At 45.5% G+C, this 16641-nt stretch overlaps 2 protein-coding genes across 4 annotated transcripts; one reads left to right on the top strand and one right to left on the bottom strand.

Annotated features, from left to right (window-relative positions):
* Window positions 1-3446: 3446 nt before the first annotated feature.
* On the bottom strand, window positions 3447-4972 carry ankrd39 (ankyrin repeat domain 39). The gene is made up of 4 exons (XM_053871768.1): window positions 4678-4972; window positions 4490-4593; window positions 4222-4425; window positions 3447-4143 (listed from the first exon to the last, which is right to left on the bottom strand). The coding sequence occupies exons 1-4, from the start codon at window positions 4763-4765 to the stop codon at window positions 3997-3999; spliced, it is 543 nt and encodes a 180-aa protein (XP_053727743.1). The 5' UTR covers window positions 4766-4972; the 3' UTR covers window positions 3447-3996.
* A 239-nt stretch (window positions 4973-5211) lies between these two features.
* kctd9a (potassium channel tetramerization domain containing 9a) lies at window positions 5212-13465 on the top strand. 3 transcript variants are annotated; one of them, XM_053871767.1, is made up of 12 exons: window positions 5214-5405; window positions 5527-5648; window positions 5766-5809; window positions 5888-5984; window positions 6891-6949; window positions 7022-7150; window positions 7222-7289; window positions 7356-7451; window positions 8976-9125; window positions 10037-10142; window positions 10196-10329; window positions 11155-13465. In XM_053871767.1, exons 1-12 carry the CDS (start codon window positions 5358-5360, stop codon window positions 11269-11271), a joined length of 1170 nt encoding a protein of 389 aa, XP_053727742.1. In that variant the 5' UTR covers window positions 5214-5357; the 3' UTR covers window positions 11272-13465. The 3 variants fall into 3 exon arrangements, with proteins under 3 accessions (XP_053727741.1, XP_053727740.1, XP_053727742.1); XM_053871766.1 differs by having other exon boundaries at window positions 5212-5405; window positions 7222-7451; XM_053871765.1 differs by having other exon boundaries at window positions 5212-5405; window positions 6891-7150.
* Window positions 13466-16641: the final 3176 nt, after the last annotated feature.

The following is a 16641-nucleotide window of genomic DNA, read 5'->3' as shown; positions in this document are numbered from 1 at the left end:
AATGGTTACTGAAATTCTGGAGGCGTTCCGACTGTCATTCCAGATCCGTAAACCATTTGCAGCGCTTTCTTCTTTGTCCCGCAGTATGTGTGTACTGGCACCCTCTGTCTCATTGACATCATTGCTATCAATGATTTTTCAAATGCCAAAAAAGCATCTATTTGCACTGCTGAAATAGTAAAGATCCCTTGCTCGCAAATACATACTTGTGCTTTTTCAATTTTTTGTCCATAAAAGTTTGTTAAGTGCTTTTGAGTTTTCCCTTTGGTTTGTTTGTTGCTTTCAGTGTTGTGCCTTGCTACTCCTTTCGATTTTTTCCACTTGTCTGATCCAACAAATGTTTCCTGAAACGTGTCGCTGGAGCGGTACTAAAGGCCCCATTATGATCCATTTACGTACAAAAATGTATCTGTCCCAAACCATGTTACCGTCACTGATCACGCGCTTCCATGCGTTCTTTATGTTCGTATTGCTGTTCACCAATGTATCCACCAGGGGGAGCAGCCCAGAGTCAAAAGTTTATGACAACAACAAACTCCAAAACCAACATGGCGACTGTGGAAGAAGCATGGATCATGTAGCTCTTGCACAAAAGAGGAAACAGAGGCAGCGTTGTAGGAGACACTGGTTGGTGAGGACGTGAAATATGTCACTGCTGGAGGATGAAGAGTTTCCACCATTGTTCTGTCTTCTTTCTGTCTCAGAGCTACCTATCGGGTAGTAACAGCAACACTGCCCCCCATGGTTCCCAGTGGTACTGCTCCGTTTGGTCTCTATCTGTGAGCTTTGTGGAAACATGCAGAAATACGGAGGAACTGAACGTAGTGCACGGACAGAAGGCTCCGACCGCATCTGGATCCATATGCAATATTGAGCATAAATGGGCCTTAAATGCATCAACTTATCATGTGAACCAATCACGTTTGATGCTGAAATCGCCATTGGTGTGAACCTACCATCAGGGTTTATGCTTGCGGCTTTTTACATTGTTCGGCATTTCTGTTTACAGCCTTGTGATTTGGATGTTTTTCCTGTTGGTGTTTGCTTGGTTAGAGTTGTTGTCTTCTTCTGGAAATGTATTTTTTACTTTTAGGGGGATATCAATTTTGAAAAATCTTTATTTGTCAAGCTTTCAGATTGTTTTTTGTGCCATGTTTGTTTGACAGTATGTACAGTTTTTAAACATATTTGACATGAAAATACTTTTTTCCATCAGTCTCAGGCCGTCATTTTTCGTTTCACCGCTTGGAAAAACATAGTGTTCTCATTATAAGCCCATAGTCAACATTCTCCGGTTGTTTAAAAAGAGAGTCCCAGACGCAAGTTAAAACCCTCCGCACAGACCACCGTCTATTTCGGAGGAAAATAACATCCAGTCCTGGTTTAGCTTGGGCTCATTATGGTGGAAGTGGGTTCTCGGGCCAGGAAGTTTCATTGCTTTCCAAATAAATCTCGCTAAACAGAGCTGTAATCCAAATTCCTCATCTCGCCAAGTCCTCCCTTAAGTCCTCACATTATCCGAGATCTTCGGGAGGCTCACACCATCTCCTCCATATCAGCAGGCAATTGAACGACTCCACACAAACAGTGAGAGAGTTGGGAGTGTCAAGCGTCTTCAGAGCCAGACTCTCATTGTTTCCGTTTAGCCGAGGTTCCGAAATTCAAACCAGCTCATGAAAAATTATGAAGAGAAACGGAGGAGGCCCCTTAACGTTCTTTCAGCTTCAGTGGGTGACGTTCACAGAGGGTTTTCATTACCCTGGTCCGTGCTAACACATCTCAGACGTCAGCTTCGATTAAGCTCCGCAGACTTTGGCAGCATATCAATCACCGAGCGCCTGGGTGGGTGGGTGTGTGCCGGTCGCCGGCGCTTCACCTCCGCCCGGGAGAAAAGCTCAGACCTGTTGGCTGTCACTGCCATGCCGAGTGGTGAGGAAGGAAGAGCTAGTCACGCAGCGTAAACAGTCGTCTTGGCTTAGCTGGCCGGGCTCAGATACCCCGACTCCATCCCACCCCGGCTCTCTGACCCCCCTCCCTGCCCTCCTCCCATCTGTGTGCTGTGTGGCGTCAGCTGCAATGAGCTCCAGATGTGGCCTGGCACCCCTCCAGTTGCTGCACTGGATGTGGTTTGAAGGTGGTTTGGAAACGCCACCCACCAGCGGATCCAATGAAAGTTCCTCAGACCGGAGCGAGAGGTCCGTCCTGAAGGCATTGAGATGGAGCAGAAAAGCCAATGACAAAAAGAGCTTTATGCCCCAACTATATGTTTGTTACCAGTTTCTTTCTCCTTTCACAACTAGGTCAAGCCTCAACGACTCGATTGACTTGAGACTTTGAGAGTCTGAGCTTGAAGTCTGACAAAAGTTCACTCGTTTTATCAAAACATTCCGAAACATTGTCCTTGGTTGGACCCTACCTTGAGCCCAAGAAGGTGGAGAGCTTCAGTCGACAAATCTTTCAGTTAAACTGAACTTTTCTTTTCCTTGAACAAACCATCTTCTCATTTTATTCAACTAATTCCGGGTGTTCCAAGGTCACAGAGGCCCAGATCTGTCTTCTCACCTGACCTGGTTAACTGACTCAAGTCTAATAAGATGTTCTTACCAACCCTCAATTGCTGCTTTGTGCTTCACTGCGTGAGTTTAAGGAGGATGACGCCATTCTGTTTACTCGATAATGACATAGTAAACTCGGTATAACGGTACAACTGGCACCATAAGCAGAGCGCTCCCCCTGCTGCTGGGCTCCATACACTACAAGTTTAGGCTCCTTACGCCCGGAATTCACGTTCTGTTATTGTGTTGTTTATCAAATGTGTTGCCACGCTTCATCGTCATGTTAATTCGTGCACAGCTTGATGTAGTACATTTTAGAGTCACAGTTCATTGAAATAAGCGTCTTATTATTCTGTTATTTTTGCTGCGACTAACATGTTGGTTCTGGTTCTGTTTTCTTGTCGTGTAATACTTATTTTCCGTATAAAACATATTTTCCACACCTGAGACTTTTTTTTAAAAGCATCTTTCCAACCACATTTAAGGGGCGTTTTTAAACACCATTTTTGAATGAGTTAATTCATCTTTCTATTTACTAGTTTCATTCTTCTTTCTTTCTATCCACTATTTGAAGACTGCAGGTCCCCATGGCCAGTATGTGAAAAGTCAAAACTGTTGTCTTTACTTATATAGACAATAGTAAAATGATAAATCAACTTATTACCCTCTATTGTTTTGGGATAATTCTGAATTGTTATCAACCCATTTGTCACTTCAGACTAGTCACAGATCATGGAAGAAGTAAAACTTTGTTGATGAATTCATTAAAATACACATTTGCAATGCAACTTCTAAAATGAAAGATGGTTTGAAATCAAACAAAAAAAACAAAAAAACACTTCTCATATCAGATTATATAATAACCACTCATATTGAACAGTGCAACACATATATGACAGCATTGACCAATCTGCAGCTCCTGTACTTGAAGACAGGACAATATTTATGATATATGATATTAAATCACAGTATAGTGCTCCTGTTTTAAAGTTATTTATGTTCTAACTATTATTATTGACCTCATTTAAAAAGACGTAAGTAAATCCAAACAATGTGATGAGTGATTGTAGGGCTTGGCGATATGGTCTTTTCATCTCCTGATGGCTACATGGTCATTTGAATCATAAAATAACACGTTATTTTAGCAAAACAAAGTTGAGGAGCAGTTAGAATAAATTAAATATGTAGCAAAAATAGCCTGCACTATTCCTGTTACAACAATCTTTTTTATTTGTTTTGAAAACACAATTCCTGTCTGTCTCACACTTCTGACATCAGATTTTAAAAAATCCTATTATTTATTTTACTGATGTTTTTCCACCTCGGACAGTAAAAATGAGGCACTACTCTTGTACAGGTGCAGGATGAAAGGTGTTTCATGGCTTGATCAAGACGACTGAGTAGGATGCGTCATCCACAAAGTCAGCTGGATGAGATGCTTTCACAAAGGTGGTTTTAAAAGCTGCTGCAGGGGGCCACTGGGAGCCAGCTGGTATGGAAGCTGGAGTCTTTTATTTAGCCGCTGGGACAGCGCTGGACAGTGCTGAAGAAGCGCCTGACACACTTCCTCATGACCTTGTTCTGCAGCCTGGGTGTGTATCGATCAGAACAAAACTCTGGTTAATTCTCTCATGACAGGGTGAAGAGCAACTCCAGCGGGTGAAACCTTGTGCAAAGGGGTCGCTCCATCATCGTCGCAGAGTTGGGGATCAGCTCTGTGGTGCAGCAAGAGTTTAACCACGTCCAGGTGTCCGCAGTAAGAGGAGCGATGCAGCGGTGTGGCCCCGCCAGGGGTCTGGGCCGATGCACAGGCACCGCTCTCCAGCAGGAGCTTGCAGACGTGGACCAGACCTGCACGACTGGCGTAGTGCTGGGGTGGGGGAGAGTGACAACTGTTAAGCAAAGGCAAATGTGTATTGTCCCTGGACACTTACCAGAGAGGTGTAACCAGCTGAGTCCCTCAGGTTGGGGTCAGTGCCTTTGTGGATGAATGACTTGACTCGATCCAAGTCTCCGTTCATGGCTGCAGACCAGATACCTGCACAAACCGATGAGTTAGTGGATCCTTCACAAAGTCAACGAGTTTAATACGTGCAGATCGTAAGGACTGTGCCACACGAACCTCGCTCGAAATCCATCTCGTCTAAAGTCTGGTGTGGACTGGAGGAGGAGACGGCATGGGAACAACACGCGCACGGAGCGGACGACATCGTGTTTACACGTCAACAAGTCCCGCGTGACAGCGCGAGCCGCGACTGCTACGTTGACATCGCAGTTGGAAAATTCAAACTTTAGACCTTTAAGTGGAGGGTGAACCGAAACACGCGCCAAACAGCGCTGATCTAATGGATAGAATCCGTTCGACCACCGAATGGAAACAGTGAGAACCAGAAATGTGCGACAGTGACGTACAACTGACGTAAGCGTCGTGTGTGCATGGACTCTGACCAATGACGGGGCTGTATACAGAAAGTACTTCAAGCGCCGTACGGCCCGTTCAAACGAACACAGATAAATGAAGAATAATTGGAAATGTTTTTTTATGTAATGTGTTCTAAATACGATTAGATCGACCAAATCGAAAGTAATAACATGTTTTGCGTTTTTGGCGAAATAAAGCGTTTACGACGCAATTGGAAATGATGATTTCCGAGTGCGCCATGAACGCGTCGCGTGTCTCGTGTTGTTGTCGTCTGATGCTCCGGAGCTAGCAGGCTGCGGACAGATGCCTCCTCCAGCCGGCTGCGACTCACTCATGTAGAGCACGAGGAAAACAAGGGTTTCTCCACCAAAGAGTCGAGAATGAGGAGAGTCACGTTGTTCGTTAACGGGACGTCTAAAAACGGCAAGGTAAGCGGGCGAGCGCGGAGAGCGGACGGAACGTCTGACCACATACGTTTTCAATTATGGCTGAAGTTACCCAGCAGTGTGTGTTAGCCTCGGCTGCTGCCTCTTTTCACTGCCTTCCCAGGTTGTAGCAGTGTACGGGACCTTGTCTGACTTGCTCTCCGTGGCCAGCAATAAGTTGGGAATCAAAGCCTGCTGTCTGTACAATGGGAAAGGGGGTCTGATCGACGACATTGCCCTCATCAGGTGAGGTCATCACCTCACCTCGAGCTGACCTACTAAGAATGGCTCTTAGACCACTGTTTTGTTTTTTAATATCCCTGGATGGATACGAAACTCACCGTTAAAACCCTTTTATGACAGAGATGACGACGTGCTGTACGTCTCAGAAGGCGACCCTTACATCGGTGAGTGCTGTTTTGGGGTTTTAGCTTCTCAACTGGAGTGTCTTTCCCACCTCTCTCATACGTCACATATCATTTCAGATCCTCATCACGAGGCGAAAGCGTCGCTGGATCAGCTCGGCGCTCACACCGATTGGCTGACCCTCAACATTGGCGGCCGCCTCTTCACCACCACCAGGTTTGTGAGCGGGTTCTGTTGCTGGTATCGTAAACAGATTCAGCAGAAGTGGAACCAGTTGCTCCTAATAAACGGCCCGTTTTGAGGAACTTATTTGTATTCATGTGATACGCCATGAGGCAGGCTCAAATGAAGTACTGCAAAATGCTTCTGCATTGTTCGAAGCAGCGTGAATCAACAACAGCATATTAAGGAAAGAGGAAGTCTTTATGTCCTATTGAAGTTTCATCTATTTATCTTTTGTCTCCATTTATGCTGTCTTATTTATTTATAATTTATAACTTTTAACCTCAGGGAGATACAGGATGTGTCTTAGTCACTCATAGTGAACAGTGCAACACATATATGACAGCATTGACCAATCTGCAGTGGTACAGTATTTATGATGTATGGTATTAAATCATAGTATAGCGCTCCTGTTTTAAAGTTATTTAAAGTTATTATTATTGACCTCATTTAAAAAGAGGTAAGTAAATCCAAACAATGTTAAGAGTGATAGTAGGGCTCGGCGCTATGGTCTTTTCATATCCTGATGGCTACATGGTTCACGTCATTTGAATCATAAAACAATATGTTATTTTAGCAAAACAAAGTTGAGGAGCAGTTGGATTAAATTAAATGCAGGAAAAATAGCCTACACTTTACTCCTTAATTCTTTTCTTATTTGTTTTGAAAACCCAACAATCCTTGTCTGTCTCCCGTGACATTACTTGACATGGATGTATCGCCCTGACCTGAGAGTTAGCGAAGCAGCAGTGGACCTCAGAACAGATGAGTTTAGTTGAGATGGACTGCTCTCAGAACCATAATGCTGCTGGGTAAATCCAAGAAAATAGCTGAGGGCGGTGACGTTGAGGAGAAAATGGCATTTTGACAGAACTTTGCGTATTTGTGTGTTGCATCCAGGAGCACTCTGGTCAGCAAGGAGCCGGAGAGCATGCTCGCTCACATGTTCCGAGGGAAAGGTTGGTGTCTGATCCACAGCGGAGCCACTCATTTTCTTCATCTCACACGTGTATTGTTCCTCGTCGTTCCAGACGTCTGGGGGAACAAGCAGGACGAGCAGGGCGCCTACCTCATCGACCGCAGCCCGGATTACTTCGAGCCCATCCTCAACTACCTGAGACACGGGCAGCTCATCATCAACGAAGGCATCAACGTACGAGGTCGGCGTCCTCCCTCAGCACACACCTGCCTCTCGCCTCCTTTCTGAAACTTTCTGCAAACTCTCCTCCAGGTGTCCTCGAGGAAGCGCGCTTCTTCGGAATAGAGCAACTGGCCGAGCAGTTGGAGGAGGTCATGAAGGTAATTTCTGAGATGAATCAGCGAAAGTTTGCTTTTCTCCTTATCTCTATTGTCCTTTCACATCAGACCTCCCAGCCACCAGGGGACCACTCCCCCATTTCCCGCAAAGAATTGGTGCGATTTCTCTTGGCGACGCCCACCAAGTCTGAGCTGCGCTGCCAGGTACACGCCATTTTCTCGCCTCCTCCACACGACACCAGTGCTTCTCAGTTATTTCAGGAGTAAACGTTTCGCGCCCTCAACTCTCTGCTGCCTGTCTAAATAGTATCAGTTGTCTATAGGTACACCTCTGCATAACAGTGTATCCTGCTCAACATTCAAGAAAAGAAAAAAGAAAGTAATATAGATCAACTTCCAATAAAGAATCACTTTATTAACATGGTTTTTGTCTGTGCCTGAAATTTAAAAAACAAAAATCATGAGAGGATGTGCTATTACACTTTATTCTACAACGGCAAAAAAGTCCCCGAGGTCACATGCCCACCCCCCCCAGTGGGGCCCGCCTGGGCTTGCAACGATCAGTTGACAACAAAAATGTTTCGACGTCAAAATGCATCGATGTGTCATGTTGCTGTTGGTGTAAACACACACGAGTCTGCAGGATGGGCATCCAGAACTGGTTGTTATTGAGAAGCAGTGAGAAAACTTCTCTTCCTTCTCTGGAATCATTTATTAATTTCTGTTCCTTTCATTGGTTTCTGACTGAGGTCCGACTCCAACTGGCCGCCGTCGCTGCGCGTCACCACCTCCGACTGACCGTCTCAGTCACAGTCACGGAGGAGTTTGAGCGGCGACGGGTCGTGGTGTTCAAAAGTGTGGCTTCGTTTTGTTTGTAAAGATAATAGAATTATGGAAGAGTGTTTGGTCTGTGATGCCACACACCCTCCAGCTGACAGCTAGCATGTCGGTTAGCACGGAGCTAACTTGTTGTCAGTTGTAGATGTAGTGAAGTGTCCTGGGTCTCTCTCCTCCTCCTAATAACAACCAGAACTGAACTAGCCAGCTACACGGAACCCATTGTTTTAGATTATTATTCAAATAAGACCTTTTGATGTGGATGTTGATCAGATATTTTAAATGAGATAAATATATGAATATTGATGATTTAAAATCTCAAGATCTTCTCATTCTGTGATCTGAAGGACCAATAAAGAGCTCCGTTTTAAAGAACTGGAGCTCTCTGTCAACTGCTTTATGCTTCACAGGGTTCATACATGTCCCTGGATTATGTGCCATTATTTGAATACACTTGGTGTCTGAGTATCTCAGTGAGATGATTTAAGCATGTTATCGCGATCAGTCGACTAATGGAAAAAATAATGAATAGATCAGTCGACAATGACAATAATCATGTGTTGCAGCCCTATGCACTGGACTGAGATGTGACCTGTAATATTTCATTTATTATTCTTCCTCTCATGGGCCTAAACTCCTGTGCCATCAGCAAGGAAACAGAAACATGACTTCCTTTAGTTCAGTGCTTCTCAGCTGTGTGAAAAGGACGTGGTGACAGCAACAGCTGCTGATGTGGAGCCTGATATGAAAAGCCTGAACATAAACAGCCCAGTGCATTTATTGACTCACTTGACTCTGCTTAATATCTGCTGACGCGGCGGAGGTGGCTCGCCTCACCACGCCGGCGAGTTGATCGCGGCTAATGCTCGTGTCCTGTGTGATGATTCCCAGGGTCTGAATTTCAGCGGGGCTGATCTGTCCAGACTGGATTTGCGCTACATCAACTTCAAGATGGCAAACCTGAGCCGCTGCAGCCTGTCGCACGCCAACCTGTGCTGCTCCAATCTGGAGCGGGCCGATCTGTCCGGCGCCAACCTGGATGTGAGTCCCATGACCTTTTCGAGCTGCCTGCGTGATTCATGTCCCTCGGAACGTGACGGTGGAAGTGTGGACTGTTTCACACATGGAGGAGGAGAAAGAAGGTGGAGGAGATACGTGTATTTGCTGCTGATGCAGATGCTCCGGTCCAGTTAAACTCCTGGTTTTGTCCCGACTCGTGTAGATGGGCAGGCTCTGAAGTCCCGCCCCTTCCCACTATTGATCTGTTCCACCACTAGGGTGGATTTAAACTCTCTCCTAATGAACTCACTGTTAATCTCAGGGTTTTCACTGGTGAGACTTCCTGAAACAGTGTCCTCATTTTCAGTGCTCAGTAGGTGGTGCTCTCGGTTTTAAAATGATGTGAGGTTCCATTGCAATCGTTGTTCAAAGCGTAAATCTTTAGAGTGGATTGTGACAATGAGGAGGCTGTTTCAAGATGGGCAATACTGTGTTTCATGACACACGACTGAGGGGTAGATGAGGTTTCATGACACAGTGTCCTGATTCTCAGAGGCCACCAGGTGGCACTGTCTGCTGTAAAATGTTTGGACTAAAACAACTAATTCATTGAAACCAAGAGCGCCACCTAGTGGCCTCTGAAAATGAGGACACTGTTTCATCAGCCCTGCAGTACTGTTTTATGATGCCTCATCGACCCGTCAGTAGTTTTCATTCAAAAATTGCAAACTTGACATGAGAATACTTACCAGAAAGACTGTAGAAAGGCTGTATGTAGTGTCTTTGGTGTTGATGAAACTAATACTACGTTGTCACTCCCAATATCTGCTGGTATTCAACGCTTCAGTAGACTCGGGATTTTGTTGTTTTCAAAGCTGCAGTGGTGTGTTAGTGGTCCACGTCTCCCTGCTTGAGACTAAAACACGTTTGACCTCCCTAATCTCTATGTTTAGGGCGCTAACCTGCAGGGGGTGAAGATGCTGTGTTCCAATGCTGAAGGAGCCTCACTGAGAGGATGCAACTTCGAAGATCCCTCTGGGCTGAAGGCAAACCTGGAAGGTGATGGTCCTGTCAGAGCGGCTCTGCTTTTACTCACCAAGTGTGTTGATCAGGCGCCAACCTGAAAGGCGTGGACATGGAGGGAAGCCAGATGACCGGCATCAACCTGCGTGTGGCCACTCTGAAGAACGCTAAGCTGAAGAACTGCAACCTGCGGGGCGCCACTTTAGCCGGCACTGACCTCGAGGTACTTGTACATCAGCAGGAGGGATCGTTCGTCGTCAGGATGAGTGCAAAGGAAACATTTAGCCGACTCATCACACTAAGCCCTGCTTAGTCAAGGGGTTGCAATGCGTTTTCAGTCACCACCTTTCAGTTTGGAATAACCAGTGATGCTCACATCACTTATTGAAAATATTCATATTTTGAATTTCCCCACTATGGGGGAAATAAAGCACATCTTATTTTAATACAAGTCGGAAATTAAATTGTTTTGGATGCCCTTTTTCTCTGTTTTATTGTTTGAATATTCAACCTGTTGCCAATTTAGTTTAACAATATATTTTTTGAAAAACATACGCTGCTTATTTCTGTTAGAAAATCACTGAAAACAATAATGAATTGAGCTAAATAACAGTCAATTCCTAGTGCACCGCATTAAATTGATAATGTCTTGGATGACTGAATGAGATGTGCAGAAAATTAAATAGAAATATTTACTGTTAGTGTTTTTGTTCCCAACAGTTAAATAATGTTAATGTTTAGAGTTATTTTCTTCCATTCCTTTTTGTCTTTTTCCCCTGAGTATTTTTCTCCCCTTTAACCCTCCTATTTGAGTTGTGATGGGCTGGTGAGGTTTCACGAAACAGTCTCCTCATATTCAGAGCCCACTAGGTGGCACTGTCTGCTCTTAAATCTTTGGCTTTAAGCCATTATTTCTATGAGACCTCACATCATTTTTTAACCGAGCGCGCGTGAAGCCCTTTATTTTGCTCCTTCCTTCTGGTCTTGGGCTCCATGTCTGGATTGTTTTTGCCGCTCTCACCAGCCTGTCTTCCCTCTCTGCCCACAGAACTGTGACCTCTCTGGCTGTGATCTGCAGGAGGCCAACCTCAGAGGATCCAACGTGAAGGGAGCCATTTTTGAAGAGATGCTGACCCCGCTGCACATGTCGCAGAGTGTTAGATAAACTGGCCGGCGTCTGTCCCGCCGGTTACATTATTCCTGGCGAATATCCCCGACCTGTGTGAAGTGCAGGTACTTATGCACACCCCTGCCATTCCCTCCTCCAGTTACGTTGGCTTTATTATCTTGCACTACAACATGTCCAGGGTCGTGTTTGTGTTTCTGTTTGTGCTTGTTTCCTTTGTGTTTTTTCAGCTGCATTTATCAACCAAAATGATGTTGAAGTATACGGTATTCATGTAACGTTTTCTTGTACATTTCCTGACTGCGTACGGGATCATAGAGAGCTGAAACCAGCGCTCCCTGAGCTTCACTGTGTTGCTGGAACGGGGCGTTTGTGCGAGCGTCTCGCCTCGAGTCTCGCAGGAATCCAAATGAACGCGATGCAAGCCAAAGCCATACAACAGTACCGTGCTGGGAAACTATGCGCTAGATGTATGCAATACATGGATTTATAGTTGTACTCCCCAATCTGTAAATCTACCTCTTTGGTTTGGTAATCCGGTTTACCATTGATCCTCTTGCATGCCTTCACCTGTAGCACCGCTGGTATACAGTATATCGATGTCATTTATTACGTCACACTTGTCGTGATTCCTACCCGGACGTACTTCTCACTCCCTTATACTAGTACTTAAACGGCGTACATGTGTTTCTTTGTCACCACCTGTTGTAATCCAGTGCTTCCAAACACTTTCTCCACTTGCATGTGCGGCTCCATGTACTCGTCTTCAAATGAGCTGTAGCTGGCGGCTGCGCTGATGCAATACGATGATGTCACTTCCTGCAGTGACCCGGTACCGGAGTGGCGGACGATGGCAATCATGTGTCTGCCCTCGATGTAGGGTGCGCACTTATTTATTTGAGTCTCTCTGAATGCAATATGGACGGCGTCTCTTCAAGCCTGAGACCCGGGCGTCTGTCACGGCGCCCCGTCTGTGATTGTTATTGCACTTGACCGTGGAAATATGTTTCCAATGACGACTGTTATTAAATAAACTGTTGAAAGAAAGGTCTTTTGGCTGGTCGGTCAGATGATGTCAGCACTGCTAATCCCACTCTTGAGACTCCCCGCAGGGAGGCGTGGCATTCAAAAGGTGAAACGGCACTGACAGTCGACAGACTGGACCAGAAGCGCTGCTCTTCTTTGGATCAGAAGGTAAAGCTTCCTTTGTTTATCACTCGACCGAGGCTACTGCTCCTCTTCAGTCACGGCTGCTGTGCTGCTCAGGTTGTTTATGTTAGTCTCGTTTAGGCTTGTTATGGATGAAGAAATCATCTGGCTGTGATGAGTATAGAGGCACGGCTCACAGTTTGATCCTGTGAGTTTCATCTCCAAGTCCAGGTCCCAATTGTCCCACTTTTCTTTTTCAGTCAGCAAATCCATGCGCTAATAATGTGGCTTTGCATCAAAATAAAAAAGTTAGATGTTTGAATTTTAAAGTTACAACTACATGATGGACTATAGAAACTATAAACCTCCTAAAAAAACAATATGCTCAGGTAAGTACAAGGAATGTGTTGCCCTTTTTCTTGCTGCTTCCATTTCTTGTGTCCGGCTTTTAGACACCAGTTGCATTCAAATCCTATAAAGAGGATCCAGCGCTGTGTTTAGCTTTTGAGTGGGATGAAGTAAATGTGTTTTTCAATCTTTTTCTGGCTCCTAAAGAAACCACAAGAGGGCAGACCCCATAACAAGCATCTTATCTGCTTCCACACTGGAATGTTTATGCTGCAATATCCCTGTCTTTCTCTCATTGTTTTGATATATTTCACGTTCAGTATTTCGACTGTTATGAGCACAAGCGGACATCAGATGACAGCGCTTTCTTTAAGACACACATGAGAGACGTGAAGAAGAAATTAAAAATCCTTCCAGACGTTGGTAGATCAACAGCCATAATTATAACACAAGATGATTTGTTACAGTTATTCGATTGTATGTTTCATTGAGTTAAAATGTCTGTTTTCTTAAAATCAGAGCTGGTCACGTGACCGGATGTAGATGTTTTGCCACCAGCCATGAAGGTTTAAAATATGTTTGGAGGTTATTCTGTAGCAGAGCAGATTGTCACGACATGTGTAGTAAGTGGGAGGAGGATGAGCTTCAAAGATCGACTCGAGTTTCCTCCCACACCAGGGTGTCCCTGCCTGAATTCAACTGATCCTCAAGCATAACCTTTGACCTCCGACTCCCCAGCATGTGGCTGACGTCTGTGGTTCTGGTGCTGCTGCTGGCGACGACCTCGGTGGACAGATGCCTGGGTCAGCACTGGTCGTATGGACTGTATCCAGGAGGGAAGCGAGACCTGCCCCACTGCCCAGACACAGCGACCAGCGTGGGCATCCTCATGACTCCACAGCCGTCTCATCCACTTGGTTTTCATGGCTCTTGTCGCCTTCCTGTTGCAGACAGCTGAGAGACTTCAGCGTCTGCAGAGGTGCAGCCGAGTCTGGGGCTGCAAAGACCAGTGGCCTTTCGTTCCAGTCCACCGCATGAGAGACAAGTATTTGGCAAGGTGTGGCCTTTGTTTGTTAAAGTACAACACTGTTACAGGTTTGTGCTGACTTTGTTTCTCCTTCAGGACCACGTAAATGATGACGACGAAAAGGCACTTTCAATATCGTGTTTGTGTCACAATCCACAATAAAGTCGATGCTTATCCAATGTTTCCATCAAGTGTGTCGGAAACAGCACATGAAAAATGGGAAAACCAGAGGAGGTTCTTATGAATGTTGCATCAATAAAGGATCAATATTATTTTTTATTATTACTGTGCTTGAATAGTGTTCATACGTTACATAATAATTCAGAAAGCAACAAACGTTAAAAGAACAATTTAATGAAAGAAAAAACAAAGGTATTTTATCAGGGAAATTAGATACAGTATTAAGTTGGCGAGGCGTCAGAACGAAATGTATTTTAGCAGGTCAATACAGCCGTTTGCTGTCGCCATTGCTCTCTGTATCGTTCTCATTTTAGCGCGAAAGTCATCTGTTCTGTCACTTTTCCTAGTTAAGAATGAATGACGTCACCGGAAGCGAGGTGAGACAGAAGGCACCAAGAACAGAGGATTCGGGAACTCACTGTTTTCTGCACATGACGCTTTCATGACAATATGTTTGTAACGTGTTACTTAGAGTGCAGTGTTTAATGTCGTCCACTAGAGGGCCACCTGCCTTTGTTCATGTTGTCGGAGAAGGCTGAGGCCAGTGATGGCTCTGGTGGTGGCCCATCACCTGCGGAGGTGTGTGGGGGGACCCATCGCTCAGACCCAGCCGCACCTCAGGCCCCCGGGGCCCACACCACAGGTCAGTCATTCACACCAACGGCTCATGTTCTTCGCTCAGTGATGTCCTCCTGCCTCTCCCTGGTTTCTCTCTGCGCTTGCAGACCCTGGTCAGCCAGTCCCACACACAGATGTCCCACACGCAGATGTCCCACATGCATCCATCAGTTACGGTGTCGCTTTTGGCAGCAGGTCCTCATGTCATGTTAGTTTCAGTCTCGTCTATCATTTTAGTCCTTGTTAGGTTTAGTCACAACGGTCACATTTTACATCTCGGCAAGTTTTAGTCTCTAAAAGTTTTCTGTCTTATATAGTCTAAAGACTAAACCGTGACCGTTTTAGACGACTTTTAGTGGACGAAACCCGACTACAGTTTCGTCAATGAAAGTTGTGCTTTAGCCTGTGTTTACACACATGCTCGTAACGCGTTGTTGACACGTGGTTGATTGACAAACCTTTCTAAAACGGAGAGCAGCGTAACGTTCATGTCTTCACTTATCTTACTTTCATCATGAAGGCCTTGAGTTTCTTCTTAAATTCCTAGTGTTTCGTCCACTCTCACGCTACGATACATTCCGTTTGTTCTCCTCACGTTTATAAACAAAGTTTGTCCAGATGTTGCAGCGCCTTTTTCTTCCCTGCCATGACCAAACCGCATTAAACCTTTGCTGGAAGTGATGTTTCCTGCATTGGTGCGCTACTACAAAATAAGAGCAATGCCGCTAAACATGTTGACGCTATTTTGTCCCGTTTTACTTCTTAGTCCAGGGCTGGCCAACCAGTCCGAAGCTCAGAGCCCCATTGTTTGACTGTGTTGCTGAGCAGAGCCACATGCTACAAACATGTCAGGCTGTGAGGCTTCACCTGAGCAGCTGCTCACCTGACTCAGTATAGCGGTTGAAGCTCATCCCTGTGTGTCACAAGGTTGCTGGTTCACGTCCGGCATACGTCTCTTGTGTCTTTTTCAAATCCCTCCATTTGACCCTGATCCTCCTGGAAATATCAAGCAGCGTAGATAGAAATGTGGGCGCCATTGACTTGACTTCTCTATGTTTGGACGTGGCTCATGCCACCAATAACGTGGCCCCGGTCTGTGTGTGTGTGAGCCACGCTGCAGACTGGAGCGTCTCATCTTCACTCCACTGAATTCAACAGACCTCACCACCATCAACAGTGACTCACAGGTGAAACACATGCCAGACCTTTAGTTTAGGGGAGGACATGGAACTGGACGTGGAACTGAGTCATGTCAGTCGTGTTGATGGTGGATCTGATGACGCTCCAAGTCTGAGGAGTGCGACTCCCATCGGCATTGGCGGCGAGGTTTGTTGTTTATGTTTCAAAGTTAAACACAAGCCAAAGTCTTTGAGCAATAATTTGACATTTTGCCGGAATAGCTCTTACTTTTTTCCATTTCCTGTATAAACCATCATCTCAACAGCAACTTGACAAAAACTGCAGCCAGTTCGGCGACTCATTTGGTGAAGGGCCACATGAAACTGGGGAAAGAGCCGCATGTGGCCCGGGAGCCGCGGGTTGGGCAGACCTGCTTTAGTCAATGAAAATCAGGAGAAACCTCAGCGTTGTTTTTATTTTCTGAACCACATTTCGTCTTGTTTTTTTCCGTCAACAATATTGCTTTGTATATTTCATAATAGTTTTCGTCACCTAACCACCGTTCACGTACAAGACAGGAATCCATGATATCATTACCTATAGAACACTTGGAAATCGAAGTTCAGGAACACATCACTTGCAGTGCAGTTTCCATGAGAGCAGCCTTTGTCCCAACATGTAACTGTGCCATGACTCAAACAAACAGTCCTGCCCTGTTTCCAACTCAAACCCATGCTGTCACATGCCACCTGATCAGAGTCTTCATAATCTGGCACCTGGACCGCTGTGACTCTCCCCCAGCAGCAGGGACTCTCCATCAGTGTCGTGCCTCCAGCTGGCTCCCGTTCTGTCCAGCTGCCAGAGGAGGGCGAACCACGACATGTGCCTCACTTTCAGTAACTCATTTGGATAGCACTCCGGTTTCCTCCCGCAGTCCTAAAACATGGGGGTTATTGCGAACTCTAAAT

Source organism: Synchiropus splendidus, chromosome 7 (assembly GCF_027744825.2).
Source record: "Synchiropus splendidus isolate RoL2022-P1 chromosome 7, RoL_Sspl_1.0, whole genome shotgun sequence".
Classification (NCBI taxonomy): domain Eukaryota; kingdom Metazoa; phylum Chordata; class Actinopteri; order Syngnathiformes; family Callionymidae; genus Synchiropus; species Synchiropus splendidus.
The sequence above is the reverse complement of the archived record's forward strand: the minus strand, read 5'-3'. Positions and strand labels throughout refer to the sequence as shown.

Coding starts and splice junctions, on each gene's coding strand:
- ankrd39 (XM_053871768.1), bottom strand. CDS start 4,765: ATGTCGTCCGCTCCGTGCGCGTGTTGTTCCCATGCCGTCTCCTCCTCC. Junction 4,594..4,677: donor CGAGATGGATTTCGAGCGAG/GTTCGTGTGGCA, acceptor CGGTTTGTGCAG/GTATCTGGTCTGCAGCCATG. Junction 4,144..4,221: donor GAGCGACCCCTTTGCACAAG/GTTTCACCCGCT, acceptor ATACACACCCAG/GCTGCAGAACAAGGTCATGA.
- kctd9a (XM_053871765.1), top strand. CDS start 5,358: ATGAGGAGAGTCACGTTGTTCGTTAACGGGACGTCTAAAAACGGCAAG. Junction 5,406..5,526: donor GGACGTCTAAAAACGGCAAG/GTAAGCGGGCGA, acceptor CTGCCTTCCCAG/GTTGTAGCAGTGTACGGGAC. Junction 5,810..5,887: donor AGAAGGCGACCCTTACATCG/GTGAGTGCTGTT, acceptor ATATCATTTCAG/ATCCTCATCACGAGGCGAAA.